Source organism: Mastacembelus armatus, chromosome 24 (genome assembly GCF_900324485.2).
Source record: "Mastacembelus armatus chromosome 24, fMasArm1.2, whole genome shotgun sequence".
Classification (NCBI taxonomy): domain Eukaryota; kingdom Metazoa; phylum Chordata; class Actinopteri; order Synbranchiformes; family Mastacembelidae; genus Mastacembelus; species Mastacembelus armatus.
Genome location: NC_046656.1, coordinates 9,239,229 through 9,264,222, shown reverse-complemented (window position 1 = coordinate 9,264,222; position 24,994 = coordinate 9,239,229). Strand labels below are relative to the sequence as shown.

Sequence of the window (24,994 nt, the reverse complement as noted above, 5' to 3'; positions counted from 1 at the left end):
CAGGCTTTGTCGACACAGCTGTTGGAATGCATGATGGCGTGCTTGATGTAGTGGGCTCTAGGTCAGGGAGGATAATGGAAGTAATGGAAGTGAGGGATGGAGGGACAGATGGATGGATCAGCCAGGAAGATACAGGGGGAGGCTGGTGACCAGGTCTTTTCTATTAACTCAGGAGTCTGGCTGGGGTGAGCAGGGGAATCAGGCTTGGCTCTGCCCTCTACCTGCCTGGTTGTTAGACTGAACGTCCAAGCTGCAGATAGGGAGAGGCGAATATTGCTCAGAGGTCCAGTGGTGATTGACCCTGTGTTTTCATCAGGCTGCGCTTGCCTGATAACATTTCTTGCTCCCCTACCAGAGCAAAATTTTAGAAATATGGGTCCAAAGAAAGTCTTATATATCTGTTAGTTTGCTTTTGTGAAGTTGCTGTTGGCTTTACCTCTATACACACATTGTCACCTAGCTTTTCATTTTCTTTCTAGAAATTTCACTTTTTCCTCATCACTTCAGAAGGATTTTTTTCCTGTTTACTCTATTTGTCATGTTTGTGTTATTTCACTTGACTGAACACAGTGTTTAATTTATTGCAAAATTAAGATATACAAAATCTCAGGGGGAAAGATTTGATTTTGAATGTAGTTCACATTAGAAAGTTAATTGTTTTGAAACTATGTTAAAAGAAATATTGGTCTTTCTTCAAAGACCCTTGAGGCCATGAACAAGATTTTTTTTGTCCTCATTATATAAAGGCTGTAATCAGAACTCACTCACCGCTAATTATATGCCCTGCTCCATCATCATCACGGCTCACTTCAAGACCTTAAAGAACAGTTCACACGGCTGTAATTGTTGTATTTTTCATTCACACTAGAGAATGAAAATTTGTATTGAAACCAGTGTTGTGAATAAGGTTGATTTTAGGATAAGGATAAGGTTTGGTTGTAATTTGTAACACGTTTCTTTGAGCTTTTGTGTTTTTTTTCTCATACGATGCTGTGATCAGTGATGTTTTTCTGGCTGCTCTGCAGGTATCTGGTCTGTCTCCCGGAGACAACCAGACCCAAGGACTGCTGCTGGCTCCAGGGGTGAGGTGGGGACAGACGCCCATCAACCAGCTCACACCATGGGATACGGACGAACCCCCTACCAAGCAGCATCGAGACAGCGAGCCCACAGGTAATGAATCACACTCTGCGTTCACACATTTATACACTGCAATCACATTCACACGTTCACTGGTTCCACCTGATGTAAGTTTACAGTGATGTAGGCTTTACACTGGTACGCCTGCACACAGCAGATGTATGCATTTGCACAGATCACACGCTCGCACGCAAACATTTATGTGCTACACCCCAGACGGCTGTGGGCAGGCTCCCTAGCATCCAATGCTAATGAGGCAACTTGGCTTCCTTGCCCTACATAAAATACATGCCTGCCTCCACTGCATGCTTACTTTACATACACAATCATGCATAATGTACAACAGAAAGTATAAATCTATATCATCTTCACTCAACAGTATTTCCATTTTATTGTCCTTGTTAATGTTATTGTGTTTCAGATGTCAACCTTTTTTTTTTTTTATTCATGCCCCATTAAAACGTGTGTAGAGAAATCGTGGCACAGTGCACAGACCTGACATTAACGAGTTAAGCCAGTGTTGAAGTTTTTTACTCTTATTGTAATGAACTCACCCAGAATGGCTCTGCCCTAGAGCAGTTAATTTCCTTCCATTGCTCTGCTGGCCTCTGCCTCCTGCTCGTCACAAATGTGTCTCATTTAAGAATAATACTGGCACAGAGCTTGTTCCATTGGAAATTCTGGCTCAACAAATCCAAAGTGTAGACAGCTGCTGTGTCTGTGGCAACTAAGCATCATGCTGAAAACATGTTTCCACCCCTGCTACAGCCTAATTATAAATTGCATCTTATGTACAGTATAGATTGGTTCATGGATTCATTATTGAAGAGTTTAATTAGTTGCCCAAAAGAAATGTTTCTGCAGAAGAAAACGTTCATGGTCCTCAGACAGTGGACTGATGTGATAGGAGAGTGTGGAGGTGGGTTTTTGCCTCCTGCAATGCTAGGCACCCCTGCTGTGTGGCCACTGCCTGCTGAGGGTCTGGATGAATTGGCCATGAAGTTCTTGGAGGCCTTATTATTGCGCGTAAATGAACAAGCCTTCACTCCCTGCCTCCCCCCCAGCACCACCACCACTGCAGCTCGCACACCCAGACTACAGTTTGGAGTGAAGTGAGAGGAGAGTGAGATGTCACCGACCCAGCACGCTGTCGCATATGACACTCAAATCCGAGCGTAGTGTTGCATATTGATTTGCGTGTGTGCGCTATTCCAAACTGTGACTGGCGTTTGCAACGAAGCCAGCTCCTCTCCACACTTCACTGAACTGTGGTGCCAGAAAGTTCTCTGCCAACTGTGCCAGAATTAATCAACGGTTTCTTTCAACTGAAACTTTGCCGTTGTGTCTGTTAAAGTTTGTGTTTGAAAAAGAAGTTTTGTTTCAACTTTAGTTTCTTTGTATAAAAATAGTACCCTTTTTATTTTGTACTTTAGGCAAATTGTGGGGTAAATAAATACAGAATATGGGAAGTTTTATGAGCGAGCGTGGCACTTTGGAATATCTTAATTGTCGAGGTGGGAATCACAATATGCAATTTATTCTTTTTTTGTTGGCAAATGACAAAAACAGTATTGGATGACAGAATGTATATACATCAAATTGCTATCAATTTATTAAGCACGTTGAGACTTTAAGATATGGCCTGATTATTACTAACCCATTTGATTAGAAGTCTTTATTAAGAGGGAAGGGGACATGAAAGACAGCGTTGGTGCTGATCAGCGACATGTGACTTAGAAACTGAACTGGCCTCTCATCCGGAGTCTTCTATTCCCATCCTGTTTTTTTTTTTTCTTTTCTTCTCATTGTCTGTCTTTATCTCTTTCTCTCCATGCTTCTCTCCCCACTCACCAGACTATTATATCAGCAGGGCTAGTATTATGTATAATGTGGGCTACTCTTTTCAGTCTTTCTTTATTTCTTTTTTCTTTTTGCATGCCGTGATTTAGCCTTCGGCCCCCTGGCAGAGTTGTACTATAGGCTGTTTTTGTAGCTCAGGCCGCGGCAGGAGGAGCTAGTGATGAGGGAGTAACAGCGAATAAGTGAGGGAGGCAGCGTTCAGGTCCACTGTGGCTGTGTCTTTCCCGCACTCGCTCAGCATCCAACGCCTCAGGGTAGAGAAATGATTGGCTCAGGGTGTCTGAGTAAACACAGGCTCCTGCACAGATAATAGTGCAGACTGTTTCATGTACAACACTGAGTATGTTTACTTTCACATTCAGAAAAGCATTTGTTCATCTTGTTGCAAAATAAATCTCTTAATCTTATTATGATGTTGATCTTGGGTGCAGATCTGTATATCGCTTCAAATATTTTGTGTTTGATAAAAAGCCTCAAGTCAAGAACAAACTTGGACTGTAGCAGAGCAGCAGCACTGACAGTTGTGGTGTGAAGAGGAACAGGCTCAAGCTGGAGTCTTGTCTTCCCATGCTGTTTTCTGTCTCAATTTCATCATCTAATGCTAGACTTAAATTCAGCACTCTGCTGCTGTTTTTGGCTTTGTCTACAGCTTACCAAAATAGCACTGTGCACTGCACACAACTCGACTTTCACATGGTGTTATGGTGTATATATAATATATAATTGATTGATCTCTTTCTTTTCCTTCTGTCTGTCTGTTTGCTAATTAGGTCCAACCTGGGCTGCACCAGTAGCAGCTGTGAGCCAGCCCAGCCTCCTGCCCCACACCTACACCCTACCCCAGCCACCCTCTTTCAGCCACAGTGTGACTGCGCAGTCACCCATCATAGGTGTGACCCCATCTATCCAGACACCAGTGCCCCCGCAGCACCCACTCATGACGGCCCACTTTCAGCTGACACCACAGTCAACTCAGCAGCCGCCCACCATGGTGCTGAGCATGCCAAACCAGTCTCCCTACCCCTCAGCTCAGCCCACAGTCGCACCTTCCGCCCTCACTGCCCAGGCCAACCAGGTGGTTCATCCAAGCGCTCACAGCGTGATGGGCAACGGCCACTTAACCTCTCATCCTGGCCTCATCCAGCCCCCTGCCCTGCCTCTGACCAACGGACAGGCGGCAGCAGCACAGGCCCAATCAACAGCTGCAGACAATCAGGACAGCCCTAATGGCCTGCAGATGCTGCGCACCGTCGGGATGGGGAAGTACGAGTTCAGTGACCCGGGTCATCCGAAAGGTAAGCAGAGACAGCCTGAGCTGTGATGCACTCTGCACAAGAAGATTTTTTTTTTTAAGAATCACTCTCTAGCAGATATGGAACCTGTCACAACCAACTTTCAAAGGCTAAATCAAAGTAGATCTGTTGAGGCTCAGAAGTGAATCCGAGCCTGGGAGGTGTTAAGTATTAAATCAATGTACTCTTAGCTCTCTATTCCCCGTGACCTCCCCCTGTGCTGCAGTGAAACACATAGGCCTCTGCCCTCTGCCTGTGTGATCAGCCAGAGTAGTTTCGGATGCCAACAGTCATAAACAGGGCTGCAAACTTATAACTAGCCAATTCACTTCAAAGCTGTGCCAAGGTCACAGAGAAGGGAGGTCCACTTAAGCCTGTAGTGGGTTGTTTGGAAAGAAGGACGTCGTACTGATCTCAAACGACTATACAACAGTAGCATCTCTACTGTTGTGCTCTGGATTCAGTTAAAAGTGTGTCAGGTTTGTCTTTTCATCATTGAAATACTCACAAGGCCTACTAAACATGAAGCAGGAAGAGCTTTCAGTCCCTGCCCTCAAATCTCTCTCGAAATCGTTTGAAGCCTCGTTGACATGTACTGTGTTTGTGAAGGTGTTTCACAGCTCCGGCTCATGCCTGAGTCTGCAAGCCGTAAATGGATGTTGGGTTTAACCTTGGAGTTTATGATGCAGGGCACTAGGAACAGATGTTCACAATTCCCCGATCAATTTTCACATTTAATGAAGCTTTTAATTTAGATTTAGATTGTTTTCTTTTTCCTGACTCATTTTGATCAATAAAATGTGTGCAAATGAACTTGTAGATTGCAAAAAGGCAATTATTTTGGGGGCTGCCTGTGATACATTGAAATGAGACTGCAGGTAGAATTGGAAATGGATAATTAGACGGGCTCGTCGACCTGGTCCAGTCTCTGTCGAATGAGAGCTTTTGGCTTCTGCTGTGTTCAATAAACTGTCGCGATCCATTAACCATGTACATGTCAAAATTTATTGACCTTTTTCGAACAGACCAAAGAAGCTAGAGTGTAAATGGAAGTACAGTATTTATAAAGATCCATTTACATGGAACAAAATGAGTTCAGCCGCACTGTGATCGTGTTATGATAAAGTTAATACGTTCAGCTCTATGGTTACATTATGTCATCTGCTGTACTTTAAAGGCAGAAGGGAAAACAACCATAAACACTTCAAATTGTGTGTGGACTTCAATAAAGGGCAAATTCCAAATGGAGATTCTTGAATCTCACATCTTCTCATCCATTTTAGCTTTTTTTTTTTTTTAGACACCAGTAAGAGCTTCACTGGAGTATTGTCACAAGGACAGTGGAAATAGGTAGCACGTTGAGGACCAGTAAATTAGCAGCCAGGATGTCTCTTGAGCAGACCTGTCTGCTGACAAGAACACTTAACTTTGCAGCTGTAATCACAGCAATGCCACCCCGAATGCCCTGCCCCTCAGACCCCGTCCTCTGCTGTCGTCCCTTCTGTGCTTTTCTGTCTGTCACTTCCTGTTTCTCTTTCCTTGCTTTCCCTCTGATTCCCTGCTCACTCCAAGCAGTCACGAATCCCAAGCTCCCACAGGTCTTACGCATTCTGTTTTAAACCAGTTAACTCTGCATATCAGTGTGGAGGGCTCCTACTGTCCTGCTGCACTGGTACAGCAGTAAAATATAAGCTCGTCTGACCCACGTTCTGTCACTACCGTTGCGATTATATTGGGCCGTCTGTTGCCATTTTCTGTTTAGACCAGTCACAAAAGTAAATCAGTTAGTCAGCAGAAGGTAAAGCAGCTACACATGTCAGAGGCCGTTGTTTCAGCAGCCACCTAATGGCTGAGCTGAGGATGAGAAGGTTTGGTAAATCTGATCCCAGTATAGATCAGAAAGTGTACACAAACATCTGCAGTACAAGGCGGAAGGTGATCTACACACACAGGCAGACATGCTGTATTTTCTAGCTCACTTGCTTCTCACAAAAACGTATGTACACAGGCTTTATTTTATCCTCAAGAATTTCATATTGGTAGAGTGCAAAAGAATCCTTATATACAACTGACACACACATAGGGGCATAAATTGACTCACATAGAATGAACATTGCCAGGGTTTCTGGGGTTAAAGCCAAAAAAGTAATAAATGAGGTACCCAAACTCAGTCTGTGCTACTTACTGACATGCGGGTGAATAGTTGATGACTTACCCTAAAAGAGATCCAACAAATGATGTAGTCCAGACAGGCATTAACTGGGCTGTTAAATTGGTAAATGTGGCTGTTATTTTGGTGGTTATGTAGAAATTGAGAGATATCCTGTAATTTTTATTGTTCAATTGTGGTCAAGTCAGTGGTCATATTTTAGTTAGATGTCTTCTGTCTGTGGCTTTCCAGAAGTGATTATTGGGCAATGTTCAAATACTAAAGCCACTACTCAAATAATTGTGTTGCTGCATTAAAAAAAAAGTGTGAGCCTCCAGACACATCGCTAGTAAACATTGATGTGCAGAAGAGGTTTTGTGGCTTTTTGATGGTAAAGGCCTGGATTTTGCAGGAGCTGACAGAGCTCTTCCCCCTTAATCCAGCTGCACAACAGGCCATCTTGTGTGTGTGTGAGTGTGTGTGTGTGTGTGTGTGGTTGCATGTGTGCACAACTTCTTGGGTGTGACTGTATGGATGTTTTGTCAGATGTCAGCCTCACAGCCTTAAAGCCAAACACCACAGTGACAGAAATCACACTCCGTGTTTGATTTGGCTTCGCCTTCAAAGGGAGCAATTTGTCTTCGCTCTGCATCAGTGGGCACATCAACAACTGTGTCCTCCTCTGTATGTGTGTGTGTGTGTGTGTGTGTGTGTGTGTGTGTGTGTGTCTGTCTGTCTAGGAATGTGTTTGTATTTATGTTTACAGTATATGTGTGTTTGTGTATTTATGCATAAAATACTGTAGCTTTGTGTGTGTGTGTGTGTGTGTGTGTGTGTGTGTGTGTGTGTGTGTGTGTGTGTGTGTGTGTAAAGATTCGCAGTAGCTCGAAGGCAGCTTTAACCTCATCACCTACTGAGATATGCCTGTCACCAGGCTGTGATCTGCCTACCTGGTTTCTCCATCCACAGCAGGGCTTTTGAGAATATCTGCCTGTCACTGTGTTCAAACTGAACTTCCGGCCTTCTTGCTGATTGTTAAATTCCATCACACCACCTACTCCTTCCTCATTTTTATTGCCTCCTCTTTGTTTCTCTTATCTGCAGATTTCAATGGAATAGAATAAAATCTTAAATGCTTAAATAATCTATCTACGTTCCCAACTGTCAGCACATTTTGCAAACTGTGGGAATACAGCATGACTGTTGTTAAAAAATAAGAAAAGTACAGGACACAGGAGGAGGCAAGCACTAAAGAGATAGATACACAGAGAGGCTGAACATGAGAGAGAGGGAGATGCTGAGAGTGGAGTCTGTGTGTGTCTATTGACCAAGTCATTAAAATCGATGGCTGTCCTGATGAATATCAGCCGGGGGAATGTAGTGCCGAGCTCAGCAGGGACGGACTTGCCCACTGCAAACGTGATTGAGCACCATTTAAAGGCAGCTCACGACTGAAAAACACATTAATACCAAAAGGAAGTTATTATTTTCCCATATCCAAAGGTTACCACTGTTACCCGTTCCAGTCCCTCAAATGATGTTTTTGATATTGTTTTGCTTGAGCTGTGAACTGAGGCGACTGTTGGTTGCTCTGTTGTGGTTGAAGCTAAAGTCAATGCTGTTTTTGTACATGTCTAAAAATAAGTAGCCAGTCAAGCACGATCGCTGGTCCCTGTGTTCGAAGCTTTAATTGAGATTGAAGTTTGAGGTCACAGATATATCCGTTGAGCCACCTGCAGCTGTACTGAGCATGTGGCTCAGCCCCTCACCTCTTTCTTTTTTTTTTTTTTTTTTTAACGTCAAACATCATTTTAATGCGTCCTTCCACCCCACTGGTCTTTACCAGTTTCTCACAAACACAGAGGCGCACAGATGATCACATGCATAAATGCACAACACATGCACGTACACACCACTAGGGACACACCTAGATGGACTCCTCCACTGTCGCACGCATCTATAAGCCCAGGAAGTTCATCTTCCAGTCAGCTCACATCAGACATCATCTGGGGACCAAGCAGCTCTGGAGCTGCAAGTGAATGCAATTAAGATGCCTTGCTGAGTTAAGCTCAGTGTTTTACTTTGCCACCGTGACACCGGCGACACCTCACATCCAGCGCTGGATCACCTTTCCTCTGCTGTGACCGTTTCTTCTCTGCCGTCTTCAAGCTTTGGGCTCAGTTAAAACCTGAATTATGTATTCATTCTTGTTTACTTTTGGACAGAGCATATTGGCACTGCAGCGTTACTGTCCACTTGTGGATTGGTTCTTTGCACATTATTGCTGCGACATTACCTCTAAGTGAAGCAATTACAGATCATCAAATTAGTGGGATAGTGACTGTTTACAAGGCCAGGCGCTGTGTGCTGCTGCTGTTTATTGAAGGCAGATAGGTGTTTTCTGGAGACACATCATACCTCATGAAAGGTTGTTTTGGAATCGACATGCTTTGTTATTGGGTGCTTGTACCTCGTAACTCATTTATGAAGATACTGAATGTGATAATGATATTTTATTCTTGGATATGTTGTGCAGATTGGATGCGTCTTATCCCTGGAAACATTTGTCTAAAGTAGCTACGCTTGTTACTGTAAGTAAACATAAAGCTTACATTATTATCAGAGTTGTTAGCGATGCATAAATAGTGATTTTGATTGAACCACAAGAATCTGCTGCTAGTATGACAGGCCATTTGAACCAGTTATTAAAAACACAGCCAGTTTGCGATAGCCACCCTGAGACCATTAATCATAGCAAGCACATTAATTAAACCCTCCCCTTTGCTTTCTCTCCATCTTTCTCTCTCTATCCCTCTTCTACTTGATAGAGTGCAGAGGATCTTGACTACATCCTCACCACAAATTATGCATAAATATGCCTTTCAGTAAGACATATATAATGTTGAATTTGGTCTAAGAGTTCTAGGGCTTTTTTAAAATTATTTAAATTTTCAATATTCTGTCTCACATCAGTGTACATGGGGTAAGGAGTGGCAATTTAATTAAAATGACTGCACTGTGTGAGGCGATTATCTTAAAGTTATCCACATCAGGATTAACGAAATCAGAACTGGGGTTATTATGATTCCAAAACAGGCTTAACTTGAAATATGAAATGTCTGGATTTCTCTCTCTCTCTCTCTCTCTCTCTCTCTCTCTCTCTCGCTCTCAGAGCATTCCTTAATAATTTTAGATACCTCCGGTCGAAAGTGGAATAGAATTCGCAAGAGCAGGGAATGTTGCAAATTATTAATGAGGTTGAAATTTATTCTGGTCACTGTGGACTTGGTATATGTAGGTAATTCTCTTAAATGAATACATGCAGTATGACAGCGATATGCTTATGAGTAACCTTGACACATGAGTCCGTATATGGGGGCTCACATAATAATGATACTGACTCAAACATCTCATTTTAGAATGGCAGGAGTGGTCTGGAGAAGTAGCCTAGCAGTTACCTGATGCTGTCTCTTCAACTTTGCCAAGCATGGCTCCCATTGAGATGTCTAATGGTTTCCAGTACAGCTCCAGCTCTCAGGAGAGAGAAAAAAGGCGATGGAAGAGAGGAGAGGAAACGTGAGGTGAGCAGCATCAGAAGTGAAGGAAGGAAAGCTGCGCATTCTCGTTCTTCCCCTCTCTCTCTGTGTCTCTCTCTCTCTCATTATCGTATTTTAAAGGAGAGGAGCCCTGCAAAGGAGCCCCATACATTATATCCCCCCACAGTTAATATAGGGATGGCGGATAGCTCATTAAGATTGATCATTCCTCGTCCACCTCCACCATGCACAATGCGGCACCGGCTTCATTAATCACGAGGATTTCAAGATAAAACTCAGTGGCAGCACGGTCACAGGACCTGGAGCCTGACAGCCCAGTTTGCTACGTGCATAATCACAGTCGCAGTGCAGCCGAGAAGCCGCCGTCCAGCTCCCTGCCACGCTAGAGGGGGCACCGTATCTACGCCTCCATCCCTCCTCCATCCTCTTCTCAACTTGCACTCTCCTCCTTCCCCTCCTCCCCACCTGTCCCCTTCACTGCAATTGTCTGTCTGTTACATTCACTCAGCTCCACTCCAGCTCTCAATGTCACCCAATCCCATGCTGTTTTCTCCCAGCATCCTTTTCAGCACACCCCCTCCCACACATCCACCTGCTTCCCATACCTGCTTTTTCCTCCTTCAATTTTCTTTTCATCCACCTCTTCCCTTTCTTTCTTTCCTCCCTCTCATCTTCTACATCTTCCTTTTTCACCATACCTGCCACCTGTTCAGTGTTTCTCTAACTTCTCTCTGCCTTCGTGCTTTTTCTACTCCACTGATGCTGGAGTTGTTAGCCACTTCTCTAATAGCCTGTGTTTTTTTTAAAGCTGTGCAATGCCTCGGTTAGCAAAGTGGCAGTGGAAAATTTAGGAGAAGAAAGGATTAAAGGAGGAGGGGGGGGTGAATCCAGTCAGCCCAGATTGCTCATTTGCCTCTGACAGCTGGACTGAGTGTCGGAGAGCTGTTTTCATCTGAAACATCCAATCACACTGTCTCTTTTGGCTTATTACCTTCACAAAAAGTCTTGTTGCCCACAGTTAGCTGGTTGTAAATTTTAAGGCCTAAATATTTTATCTAAAATATTTGTTACATCTGTGCATGTGACTAAGGTTCACAATTTAATTCGTGTTGACTAAGGTTTACATGCACAACCAATTACCCATAGTTGCTTTTTTAAGTTGATCATTGATTTTGCATGTAAAATCTTTATAAAGTGGCATAACATGGAAATGATACCCCAAAATTTAACTGAAATATGTGGATACGTGGATGTACTCTATTTCCAACGCTAGTTTTTAGCTTTTTAAAGGAAAATTATCTTCTCATGTACCTCTTGGTCTCCTCCCTGGTCCTTCAGATTACACACACTCACACACACAAGGTAACCTGCATTTGTGATGAAGTGTGACCCTCTGTTGCTTAGAGCAGTAGTGTCATGCACTGGGTATTCAGAAGCGGTCTCAAACTGGAACAGTGTCATTTACCTACATAGAAATGCCCACCGCCCTCAGTTATGTGGGATTAAATTGATTTGTGTGTAAAGTGGTGTCAGAGCGACTGGAGGTTATGCTTCTCAAACAGGCCTGAATCTCGAACACCTCACGTTAGATATGATGAGATTAATTCCCACAAGTCAAATGTTGATGTGTTATTCTGAACATCAGCCATGAAATAGGTGGTGATGCATTATCAATGAGACCAAGTGTAAACACAGCAGATGCTACCAGGAAGTCAGTCAATAGCGGATGTTTCTCTCTAATGAGAAAGCGTAATTGCAACAGGGAGCGAACTCAGTATCCAAAACAGCAGCAGATGTGCCGTAACATCTCAGCAAAAAATCTGGAGGAAGTTCAGCAGTATTAGCTCACTAATGTTCACAATGTGCTCAGTTATCTGAGTGGGTAGTCAAACTTTTTTCCTTACCCAGAAACTTTTAAATGGGTTTGATAATGCATGCAGGGCATCTAATAAATACTAATGACAGGACCAGACATTAGCAAGAATGGCTGCCCTCTCCAACTCATTATTCTACAGAGTTAGCAACAGGCTTAGCATGTGAAGATATATAATTCTTTTGTGACTTAGACAAATGATAATGGTCTGAATTGCAATCAAGAGATCTTTGTAGGCTAGCGGTGCACTCTGTAAGCTAAATAGACTGAAAGTATTTCTTAGCAGTGAGATAGAACATCATGAGATGCCGAAACAGCAATATGCATTTGCTCTATTAAGTTTACAGAATGTGTTTTGTTGCTAGAGGCTGCAGCTCTGAATTATAGTGTAGATTATTATCATTATTATGCTACACTAGTCATTGTACCCACTCTCCTCTTTCAGATACCGACATTGTTTTCATATGTAATGCAGCTCGCTGGAGTGCGGGGAAAAAAAGTATTGTATTAGAGAGTTAAACTTACATTACAACTTTACAAGGACACATCAGCCATACATAAGCATTGGAGCATGCTGGACACAATCAGAGTTTGTGGGGTAGCTTAGTCAACTATTACTTTTTTTTTTTTTTTTGTCCCTGAAGAAGGAAAAAGAGAGAGGGGCAGATGGAAATAGTGAGAGGAGGAGGAGTAAAAGAAAAGAGAGAGAAGAATGCGACGCAAAGATTACTCGCCTGACTCCGGGCGCCCGAGAGCTCATCTCAGGTGTGCAGTCTGCTGAGAAGACTCCCACATACAACCTCACCCCACCACTAACCTTTCTGCTTGGACTCATACGACTTTCACTAAGTTACCCAGTAAACACACATTGTCTCGGGGGAAGATGTGACATTTATCTTAAGCTGCGCTGGTGACATGGGAGTTTTTTTGTTATTGTTTTTGTGCGTGTGTGTGTGTGTGTTTGTGTGTGTAGCTGTGTTTTCCTGATGTTTAGGGTCAACTTGGTAGAAAAGCTGCCCACAGGGGCAAATATCACCCATGTCTAATGCTTTTTCAGGAATAGAACTAAACCAAGCTCATAAACATGGGCGAGGCTAAAGACGAGCTAGAAAACATATCTACATTCTCTCACACACACGCTGGCAACTGTGCGCAGCTCCAGTACGTGCCTGAATGTGAGAGTAGAAGTGGACCCGGCACAGCTGAGACTCTTGGTTTCAAACTACAGTTACAGTCATTTTAAACTTTTAATTAGTACTTAAGTGGAGTTTCACTTTGTTTTATTTGAAGTTTATTTGTACTTTCAATACTGAGAGCATTTAAACAACTTGACAGCTCTTCTTAAATGGACATTAATTTCAATATTTAAAGTGCAGCTGTACTTTGTGTTTCCCTAATGGCACTGCTGCGAGTAGCCTTGAAGTAATTGAATGATAATTTTAAACTTTTAATACTGTATTTATGGTCTCACTGTGTCACATCAGCTGTGGTTTTAGTCTTTTATGCCGCTATAACCTGTAGAGGTGTCGCAGCTGCATTTCATCCTCCACAACAACACCACCACTTCTGCTCACCCAAAGCACTCTGTCACTTTGAGTTGGAAAGCTGTAAATGCAACTGACTGTATAGTCGGCTGTTCTATGTTTTATGTCATGAATAATAAAAAGACATCAACCAAAATTATTAGACCTTTAGTTACAGAGCTGTTTTGTGTTAAAGATGAAAGTAGCCACATTTTTAATGTGCTTATGAGATGGTGGAACAGAACAAGTGCAAAAAGTGCAATATTGAATAAATATACTGGGGAGCTGCTGTAATTGCATTAACATGCTCTGCTGCCCTGCAGTACATCTCCTTAGAACAATGACCTCTCTAATCACTGGCTGCAACAAACTGTCCTGTAGAAATGGCAGTGCACACTGCATTTATAACAATGCCCACTGATAGCTTAAAGATTATTTCTTGAGTTTAGCTTTGCATGGAGAGTTTAGGGGGAATGTTTTCTCCCAGTGCCTGAGGTGATGAAAGCTCTGGTCAGTTAAATATGAAACACATTGGATGATGAAATGTCAAGAGTGGACAGGCTACCTGTCAGAAGTCCTGGAGACCGGTATGATATTTGTTGTTGTAGTTTAAGGTCAGATCTCATTCTTGTGAGTGCTTGGAACAGAAGTGATCCAGTAAAACCGAAACCTCCATCTGTACAAATAAAACTGGTTGTGTAATTCTTTGAAAGGATGCATACGTACTGATACACCAGAGCTGTGTCCAGATGATTCATTTCACTCATTTAGTCTTGTTTTTCCACCGGGGTTTATTATATGAGTTGCACAGAACTCTGGTCCTTGCAGTAATTTATATGAAATAGTAACGTAGCAATTTAATTAAGAGGGAAGACGGAAAAGTGCTGCACACCGACTTGCTTCTAATCAAATCACCTCCAAGCACACAATATGTTATTTACACCAGCCAGCGTTTCCTTACACACACAGCATTGTTATTAAGCTTATTTTCCAAAGACATTGGCTTGCCTGAAGTTGAGCTTGTGTGTGTTTTGTGTGTGTGGCATTTGCATGTGTTTTAGGTTTGCATATGGATGGCTGCATGTGTCTCTTTGCATCAGTGCTTGTGCGTTTTTGCATGACAATGTCATCTGTTGTGGGATGAATTAATTACTCAATGCTGAGTTTGACGTCCTCCATAGTCCTTAGGCAGAATATTTCAATCTGTGATACAGTAGGTGCAGTCCACAAGTGCCATTTCATGTGGTATACCGTTGAAAATATAATAAATAAAACTCGTACTGGCATCTACAACTTCAAGGCTTAAGCTTGGCCTGAGTAATAAAAAGTGTTTGTTTTTTTTGTTTTTTTTACTCATGCAGGCCTGTTTTTCTGAAGCACTTTATCTCAGTTCTCAAAAGCAGTTTGTATTAAAAGGAGGGAGTTTTGCATTTTCCTTTCATAAAGCTTCTCACACTAACTTATAATAAGGAATTTTTTGAATAGGAAGATAAATACTCCATTAAGGGTGTGGAATCTCAACACTAAGACATTTATGAGCAATTAGGATTTATTATTAAAAGATTAGTCAGCGTGGTAATCAACCTACTCATCTAAATCACTTGTTCTTTTTGGAAGAATTCCTAGTAATTTTTGGAGCCATATTGCTTCAATTCAACAAGCAATTTGCAAAATGCTCAGAGTGATGGAGGAAGCATAAATTGTCCAATCAGGGATTGTTACTATGGAACAGTTTGGCTGCAAATGTAAGTACATCTGTTGGCCACAGAAACAATTCTTCAAAGACACGGAGAATGGTTGTTTAAACTCGAATGTATTAAATTATCAAGCAGACACATAATGACACACCTCTGTGTTTTTGGTGTGGCATATAGGGCCATATCTTGTGGCAGAAAAACAGAAAAGCGAGTGCTGCTTATCATCAGAGCAGTTAAATTAACTAATTAGTTTCTAATTATCAGTTAATTCAGTGTTCATCACATCTCATTAGTCAATCTTTCTGCCCCTCGCGCTTCTTTTTGTGAACCAATATTCTTCTGTAAATGCCTTTTTTTTAAACATTTTCTAAATGCAGAGCTAAAGATAACAAACTGGTGAATTTTAGTTAAAGTCAACTTTTTTCATTTTCACAGTTTTTTTTTTTTTTTTTTTTTAACGAGAATCTGTTTCATTTGAGTATCTGTGCTTTATCATGTTTTTTTTTTCTTGCTTACGCTTTTTGGTGGACAGCAGTTTGCAGGACAAGAACGAAAGAAAGAAAGAACCCATTTTCTCTCTGTAAAGTTTAATGAGAACAGCTTGTGCTGCTCCTTCGCCTTATAGTCTGTCACAATTCTCACACACAAAGAAACACTAATGGGTTTCCAGGAATATAAATCTATACTCATCTTTGATGGTGTGTCATCTGAGCTTGCTAGCACTGAAGTTCATGTAATTACACCTCTTACATTTATGCCTTTGTTGTCTTTTTAAGTTTGCTTGACTTTCCTGTCATACGACCTGATCAAGTATTGGCACAACCAGTATAACCTCTGTACACCCTAATTAAGAGCTGCTTGTAGTTAAAAGCTGGTTTCTAGCCACGCTGTGCCTCAGATTCTTCTGGAACATTTTAATTGAAAGTGAACCAAGGCATCATGACATGATTTGCTTTTTCATAGGTTAAAATGCTTTCAGCTGGAATAAACTCTACAATCCTCTTTTGAATTATTTTGGAACAGAAGTCATGTCCCAGTTATCCCCGTGGTGCAACGAGAGAGAAAAGATAAATGTATGCTTCTCATCTTTCTTTTCTGACATTTACCAGGGTGAAATGGTAAAAAAAATATATATAATCAAGATATCACTTAAAAACTTTTTTTTTTTTTTTAATGGATTCATTTAAATCAAGATTTCATTGAAGGTCAGACACTTTGGCACCCAGTTTTCTGTTATTTCATGTAGTTTTCAAAACACATTTAATGCTTTAATCATCTCATGAATCTGTTTGAAATGTTTTAACACCTGCAATGATACTACAAAGTCACAGTAGGTCCAGCCCTGGCTTGCACATGATTACACTGTAATTAGATATGATCACGTAATTCTGACATTTAAATCTGGTTCTACTTTTGTTGATGTTGTAGTCTTGTTAAAACGGTATTACACTGTGAGCAGAAAGATACTGTAAATGCTGAGATTGTTCTGCTTTTAAAACCATAGTGCAACATAGGCTCACTGATGTTGACATCACAGCAAATTCCTGAAAAGTGTTTTGAAATTTTTTTCAGATACCATGCAAAGACTAAACGCAGAGTTTCTTCATCATACATTTTGCAAAAAAAAACATCTCTGCCCACCTTTTGAGTTTAGCTGGGTTTAGGAGCAGTAATGATGCAACACTAAGTGTCTTTTTTTCTCCCCTTTTTGTCTCGTGGACTGTGGTTTAAAATAGCTGCCTCAGCCAGGGAGGAGGTTATTTCAGCTGTAATGCCATAACAGCCTCACTGAATATAAATCTTAACCTCTTATGAACTGTAACCAGCCTGACTTGTAACCTACAGTATCTGTATACAGTCCAGATTTCTCCTGACTGGTTTCAGAAGTCAGACTCAGGTAACGTTTGAGTGTTTATTTAAAGATTGGGCAGCATCTTATTTGTTTGACCAAACACTGCAGCTCCTGGAGAAAGTAAGGAAATATGGTGCTGCTTTTGTTTGCCAGCCACAGGAGTGTTCTCTTGTTAAAAACCTGTTTGAGGGATTATGAACCCCCCCTCCCTCCCTCCTATGTGACACTGTGTCATAGTGTGGCAGCAGACCAACGGATGCTCCCATGGCTCTCCTTATTTATGTTCCTCCTCTTTAAAGCCTGTGTTTTTATTTGCCTCAACTCCATTCTGCTAGTGCCAAATGTTTGTGTGCACGTATGTGCGTGTGTGTCTGACCTTTGCACCAGAGAGTATTGGTAGAGATTTGAGTGCAGTGTGCAGGACAGAGAGGCTCTGTGGGTTTTTGCTATTCTAGGTCTTTTCTTGCATGCCTATTGGAGAAGACAACAAAGGCCCAGACGGCGTCTTTGAGGGGCACAGGTTCCTTTTCTCTGTCATAGTGTTTCCCCCTGGCTCAGTCCGGCCTCATTGACAGCAGTGCTGGATCTCAAACAGCTCAGGTCAGCAGAATCGAGCAGGGGGAAATAAAGCATTCTTATCATGTGCTATTCTCTAAGGCTGCATGGTGCCACTGCTCTCTTACAGTCTGAAATCAGGACAGCTGGATACTCAAGGGGTCTCGTGGATTTCTGATGTCTTGCATGTGCTGATTTTCTGGGATTCGGCACAAACTGTTGAGACGTCTCCAGAAATGAGAGTGACATGATTGTTAGAGGTATGTTTTAGAGACTGTGGAGGGTAATAAGGGTTTGAAAGAAACGCAGCTTGGATTAGGTAATGCTGAGATCTGTTGGCTTGTATCTATGTAAAGCATTGTTTGTTCAGAAGGTATTATCTAGATGAATGGCCTGGTAGTGTACATGACGTTTTGCCACCAGTGGCCTTTGAAATGAACTACCCTTGATCTGAAGATGGTGCAGACAAACAATAGTGGCTTGAGAAATGTTCCTTTTGAAAAGCTGTTGTCTTCGTTCTTCCTTTGTGCTAATAAATGGGTCATAATTCATCAGTGTGAGTTCACAGTGTGCTGCATTATTCTTGGACGCGTAAACCCAGAAAAATACTATTACATTAATTTTCATCTTCTACAATTTGTAATTTGGACACCAGTGGTCTAGTCAGTAATAAATGATTTTTTCCAGGTAAAAACAAAAAATGTAGTTGTTTTGTTTGCGCGTTTAATATAAAATCAATGAAAATTAGTTCACTTTTAATTTATTTGTCAGAAGCCCACTGACACAAAAGTGCTTGAAAGGAATATAATGAAGTAGACTTACTGTGAACAAGAAAAACAAATTTAGTCCACTGACTGTGTTTAAATCATATCTAAAAATAAACCTAACCCTAAAATTTGAACTTTTTTGTCAGTGTTGAGATTTTATTTTAATAAAGCAAAGTAGCACCTGAATTTAACAGAAATTTGTTCTATTATCTCCTACAATGTGGTCCTGCATCCTTTTCATTGAACAGTGATAGGAATTACATATACAAATACATAGAAATGGATTATAAAATAACTTTTAACACAACCTGTAAAATATCAATGAGAATTTTTGTTAGGTTATTTTCCATCCTGTCAGTACATACATTTGCCTTTTGTTCTGACTAAAACTTTCCCTAAAGTTAAAACATATACAGAAAGTCAGGAAGTGTATAATTTTGTCTGAACATTTTCCTGAATTTTCTCTTTTAGTAAACTCACTTCCAATAGGACTAAGCCTCTGTTTTCAGAGCTCAGAGCTGATATTTATTTATTCATTTATTAGTCTGAGGGTGTTATGACCCTGAATTTAAATAACTATGCTTTCTGTTGCATAGAGAAAGAAATAAAAATCTTTTTTGTGTAAATGGTTCCATAGCTTGGGAGCTGATACTGAATCTTTTCAGCTGTTGTACTTGCGACCTGAGGTTGCAGAACAGGGAGATTACATTATCCAACAGCTCGTGCAGATAGTGAACTTTTGACCGTCTCCCTGCGTCTGAATTCTGCATGTGGGTGTTTTTAATGTTTGCAGTTATAAACAGGGAAACCATTTAAAACGTTAAAGTGCCTTATCAAAGTCAGCAGGGGAATTATCCATCTGATAGCGCTGAGATCCTCACAGTAATGCTTTGGCTCCTGTGACAAAAACAAGTGATGCCAGTTAATTGGTTTATCTTAAATTTGTTTTATTATTAGCACATCGCTTCTCGTAATACCTTCATAAATCCTAATGATTTTACCGTAGTGTTTTGTGGCAGGGTTTAAGGCCTTTTGTTCTCTGCAGTGCAAAAGATATTTTTAGGGGAGCCAAACACTGTGAAAGCTTTTTTAACTTGGAAAGAGTTCTTTTGTGTGCCCATTTTGATCACACTCAGTTCTGCAACAGTGCTGCCTTTGCTGCTTGAAATAAGCAATAAGCAGACTCCTTTGGTCTTAAAAATCTCTTTAAAGTTTCACTTGAAAAATGACATGTAACCTAGTCCTAACTAATCACATAAATTATCATGCAAATGGGAGGGATTACTTGACTAATAAGCATTTTTAAAAATAAATTTTGATCATGGTAGCATTACTTTACCATGAAATATATATATATTCAAATGTATAATAATGACATTAAAATTGCAAATGGGTATTTATATTGATATTTCTTTTTAAGAAACAAATATACTTTTTAATTAAATTCAAATAGAGTATATATTACTGAAAAAATGATCAATTAATAAATGAAAATCAACTAAGAGCTATGTCTAATCTAAGCTGCTTCTTATTTAAAGCACTTCTGAAGCACAGGAACTTAGTGTGTAAATGTTAAGAACAACTTTATTTGATTTTTCTGCCTGGTATAGAAATAAAAGTATGTTTCATTTTCTTTTTTCATGTGTTAAAAAAGAAGCTCATGCGCTGCTTGTGTAAACAAAAATTACTGGCAAACTACAGTCTTCTCCAAGCTAAAGAAAACCCATTATGGCTGGGTTGTACATTGAATTATTGATCAGCTAGTGTGGTTTGTTCTGGGTAATTAAGCTGTGAGTGTTGGTGGGAATTGATTATTGAAATTTAAAAGAGAACAGAAAGGTCAAAGTGAACACATGAGATAGAATGTTGTCCACATAGATAGTTGGACATGTGGCCAAAACAAGATTGTTGCAGAAACGATAAGGAGGAAAGATAAAAGATAAGGAGGAGAACAAGGCTGAAAGAGAAACAATTCTTCAATTGAAAAATTGTCTACATTTATTGTGTATATTGTTCTTCATAAAATGAGTTATAATCTTTTCTATTACATCCCCCTCTCCTGCTTATTAATAATTTCCAAATTAACATTTTGGAAACGGTTTAAAATTGTTTTATTTCACCTCCTAGTTTCTACGTTGTCAATATATTACTTTATCTACAATGATCGCATGAATCTTAACATTTTAAAATGAGTACATTATGATCATACAAAGTTGTAAATAGAAACTATAAAAATGGCTAAACTCTGCAAAATAAACAAAAAAGTCTGGCAGTTTATCGTCACTAAGGTGTAGAGAATATTGCTCATATGACTAGTTGAACTGGTCAACAAAAGTACAAAGACTCTTTATCTTATAAAGATTCAAATTTTTTTGTATAAACACAAAATGGAGGGTCTGCAAAGCCACATGTAAAATACAAGTAGAACCATAAAATGGCTTCAAGTCCAGCAACCAATGGCGCGCTGCATCGCCCATTCACAGCAGCCAATTACAACTCAGTGAGTGACTTACTACACCTTATATTAGTGTGCACTGATAGGTTACTGGAAATCTCACCCGAGGACCCCATTGGCCCTGGCTCTCAGAGGGTTTTGACAGTGGGGTAGTTACTAGGCTGAACAGCAGAGTTGGTGCAGTGTTCATACCCCCTGTGCAGTGTCAACCAATCATGAAGAGCGTGCACAGGGTGTTGTTATTGTTGTGAACGGCTCAGGGGCAGGAAACAATGCTAGCACATTTCATCACCATTTGCAGTCCATGATATACTATAGAAGTGTAGCAAATTATAGCCCTGCGAGACTATCTGTGTGCTTCTCACAAACAAACCTTACCGCAGTTTTATCCGTCTTCTGCAACTCTTTTGCAGAACTTGACGGTCGTCAGGAGAATTTTTGTTCTTTAAGTGTATTGAGACGTTTGGTTTTTCAAAGCCACAGTGGTCCCATTGAACATGGCTGTGCCTCACCACACTCCATGCCAAACCTGAGAATGGGGACGCCATGTGCGCTTTCATGGTCCATGGTGGTGATGAGTTGTTCTGGGGCGCTCGCCGATCCGCCCCTGAGAAGCCATAATTAGCTTTCCATCAGGCATTCAGGTGTGTCTGCATGGCTCCGAGGGTGGCGGCCATTGTTTGCTGACAAGCGGGTTCTCCGTCTCCCACTCTCACTTTTCTCTGTTCTCGGGGCAAATGTATGGTATGTGATGTTGCTGATTAGAGGTGAGAGCCATATCGGTCGCTGGACATTCACTAACACAAACTCAAAACTACTGTGTATTCACTATTCACAGGCAGTGCCCACACAGTAATCTGATAGCTGCCCAGCTGACAGGCAGCAGTGGAGTGGAATGTGGAGATGGTAGAAAGACAAGGCACATGCCACCCTTTGTGTTTGCATGTGCATGTGTATGGCTCACTCAAAGCATTTAGCTGTGCATCTGGTCCAAGAACAGCAGACATATAGTCAAATATTGCATCTAATATATGATTTTTTTTTTTTTTTTCCATGTTTGATATTCGACATGTTTAATAACCAGGTTGTTTTTTCCTGGTCATTATTTTTGGATGTATTAACTCAGAAGGATGCATTGTTCAGAGAAAGGGATTTCACCAAAGCATGCTTCTGAATTGCACCTTATTTGTCATGTGCCTTATACACTGTATAATTTCAGCTACTGAATTAATTCAGAGCTGAGCTCCCAGTGTCAGTCAGGAGAATGGAAGGAGCTAAATGAATGAATATTCCAGCCAAATAGAGGGGAGAGTGTCATTCCAGGTTAATTAAATCCCTGCTTTGAGTCTGGCGTGAACACAGACTTCTTTCAAGATGATAACGAAAAACTCCTTTATTTTAGCTCCAGTGTTGCCAGTACAATCACAACTCTGATCAATCCCCCATATTTAATGGCTAGCACATATTCATCTAAACTCACATGCACACTCTGCTTGTTACACATGACATTACTGATGACAAAATGACTCACCAGATGAGGCGTGTTTTAAGTTGAGGTAGCATCCACATTAGCTTTAGGAAAGTTGCCCTATCCTGCTGACCAGGGGACGGGTTGCCAGATTTCTTGTCTAAATCAGCATGCATCTTTAACTGTGGCTACTTTGGATCTTTTCATGCGACATGAGACATGTGCCTTTATACAATGCAGACAACACTTTGTGCCAAATGAGTGTTTACTATGCCTCACAGCCTGTAGTCTGTGAAATGCTCCGTTAATCTAACACGACAGTATAGAAGCTGGCTCCCTCCGTAGTTATAATGTTCTACATTATCGTGTCTGTGGCTTACTATTTGAATCTCTTAGTGTTGTCTTTTAGTGGCATTCTCGATAGATTAACAAAGCCTGTAGTGTTGCTTATCCCTCCTAAGGCTGTAGAATAAGTTGCTAGTCTCCCGCTGATTTCCACTCTCAGCATCCCCTCATGGTGCCTCATTAAGACGCTGAGAAACAAGCGCCTCCGACCCAATGCTACAACAAGGCCACGCCTAACATGGTGTTACTACACCGCATTATACAGCTCACTGTGTACCGTGGCCTTCGACAGCACATCGGTTTGCTCCAAGCATGTTTTCTGAGATTATGTTTTGTCACTGTTTATCAAATTGGTTTTTTTTTTCCTATCCAGAAAGAAAGACAAAAGTGGATGGGGGGGGGGGGGGGGGGGGTATTTTCTAAGAGGGAGCGAAAGGGGTGTTGGGATTTGGGGATAAGCAGTTGTTTTCTCATTGAGCGATGTTTGAAGGTCAGCTCTACATCGAGCAGGGCACTAGCGAGAAGCCAAAGAATTTTATTTCATTATGAATAATGCATTGACAGTGTTTCTGTTTTTCAGCCCACAACTCTTTTAGATGCTTGTTAATCTCCTTCAGCTTCCCTTTTTTGTGCTGCAGTGTAAATTTGCCAAAGTCAAATACAGTCAAACAAGTGTTTTTTTTATTTCCCCCCCCCCCCCCCATAACAATCAAGAGTTTTTGATCTCACCACGATTTATTAGCATGTTTGGTGTATGGCACACTGGTCAGTACAGAATAGGGCATGTGAGGTAATTTATTCACATTTAACACACTTCAGGTTGCTTTTGCTGAGATGTTTAATCAAATCTGTGCATGTCATTTCTTCTCTATCGTATAATGAACATTGTTTCTTAAGGCAACGATAATGTATTCTGCAATCTGCACTTTTCAATGCTGTTTCTTTACTATACTTTTGATGCACATGTATGTATGGAAGAGAGGAAATTCTAAACCCAAATGTGGCGTTGTCTGTTTCTTTTTCTTGTTCTACAGAGATGTTGAAGGAGTTGAACCAACAGCGCAGAGCGAAAGAGTTTACAGACCTGAAAATTATTGTTGAAGGCAAAGAGTTTGAAGTCCACCAAAATGTTCTAGCTTCCTGCAGCTTGTATTTCAAGGACCTGGTGAAAAGGTTTGCCTTCGCTTCCCCTCCCACCAGCTGTTGATCCGATCTGTTCTTTTCATAGGGCGCATTTGTGTCGCTTTTTTTTTTTTTCCCTTCCCCCTTTCTCTCTTGCAGGTGTGTGAAGACTTTGGTTCCTAGCACAGGGCCAGCAGCCATTCCTTCCTCTTCCCACTCAAATGAATGTATCTGAAACTGGAGAAAAAAGGTCAACCCTCGTCATTACCTTTCTTCCCCATGTAGGGCAATTTAACCACATTTCCATTTTAATGAGCAGTGAAAATGTTCCATGACTGGGGATGTTTTAAAACTCAGCAAAGGGCCAAAACAAAAGAATCATACATTCTGCACCTTGGGTGGTAATTCGCCAAAGCCATACTGTCTTTGGGGCAGAGAGATTTTTTTTTTGTCTCCCAAGCTACTATGTTTTTCTGTTGCTAATTCATGAGTTTTTGCAGCAAAACAGCCTTTTCATATGCTAATAGATTATGGTTAGTCTAATAGAAAAGACATTTCAGAGTCCTAAACAAAGGACAAAATAAAAGCACATCTAAGACAGCTTACAGAACCACCACTTTCACAGGTTAACACCACCCTTCACTAATGTATTCATTTGATGTGGATCTAAGTATTCCCCTACTATTCTGCCCTTCATACTCCATATTTTTTGTCTTCATGGGCTGTTTTGTTTCTGTGGATGCCTGTCTGCATACAAGTGTGCATGTGTCAGTTACAGACCTTTATAGTGTCTGTAGATGTGTGTGCACATGTGTGAATATGACTGCCTAAAGTGTGATAGCAGAAGTATGTCTTTTTATTTTTAATCTGCTTTGTTTTCCGGGAAGGGAGTACCATAATTCCCTAATGTCCTCTTCCTTACTTCAAATCCTTGCAGGTGTTTTCGGCTTGATTAAGAGTCCCCTGGACCCAAAGTTGTTTTGCCGCCCTGGTGGTGCTTGTGTGCGAGAATGTGTGTTTGTTCTCACTTGCACAGCTAGGGATGAAGTGCTGAGCAAAGACAAAGGCACACACACACACTCACACACACACACACACACACACACACACACACACACACATATACAGAGTTGGTAGTGGTAGTTGGAATGCCTCAGGGAAGTTTGCCACTTTGCCCTGCAGCCACGCTGGCTCCACAGAGCGCGGAGAGCTGCTTATCAGCCGCCGCGGCTTCCTCGCTCAACACTGATACACTTGTTCCTCCTGAATGGGGATGGAGTGAGGAAGAGCAGAGAAAAAAGAGGGAGAAAAGCCACAGAGTCTGTACTTGGACCGCTTA

At 41.1% G+C, this 24,994-nt stretch overlaps 1 protein-coding gene across 2 annotated transcripts in view; it reads left to right on the top strand.

Annotated features, from left to right (window-relative positions):
- Positions 1-24,994, top strand: part of klhl29 (kelch like family member 29) — a 207,936-nt gene that overhangs the window by 90,173 nt on the left and 92,769 nt on the right. For both annotated transcript variants that reach the window (XM_026319483.1, XM_026319484.1), the window contains 3 exons: positions 1,026-1,173; positions 3,771-4,295; positions 23,568-23,706. In XM_026319483.1, coding sequence (XP_026175268.1) covers positions 1,026-1,173; positions 3,771-4,295; positions 23,568-23,706 — 812 coding nt within the window. The remainder of the gene's footprint in view (positions 1-1,025; positions 1,174-3,770; positions 4,296-23,567; positions 23,707-24,994) is intronic.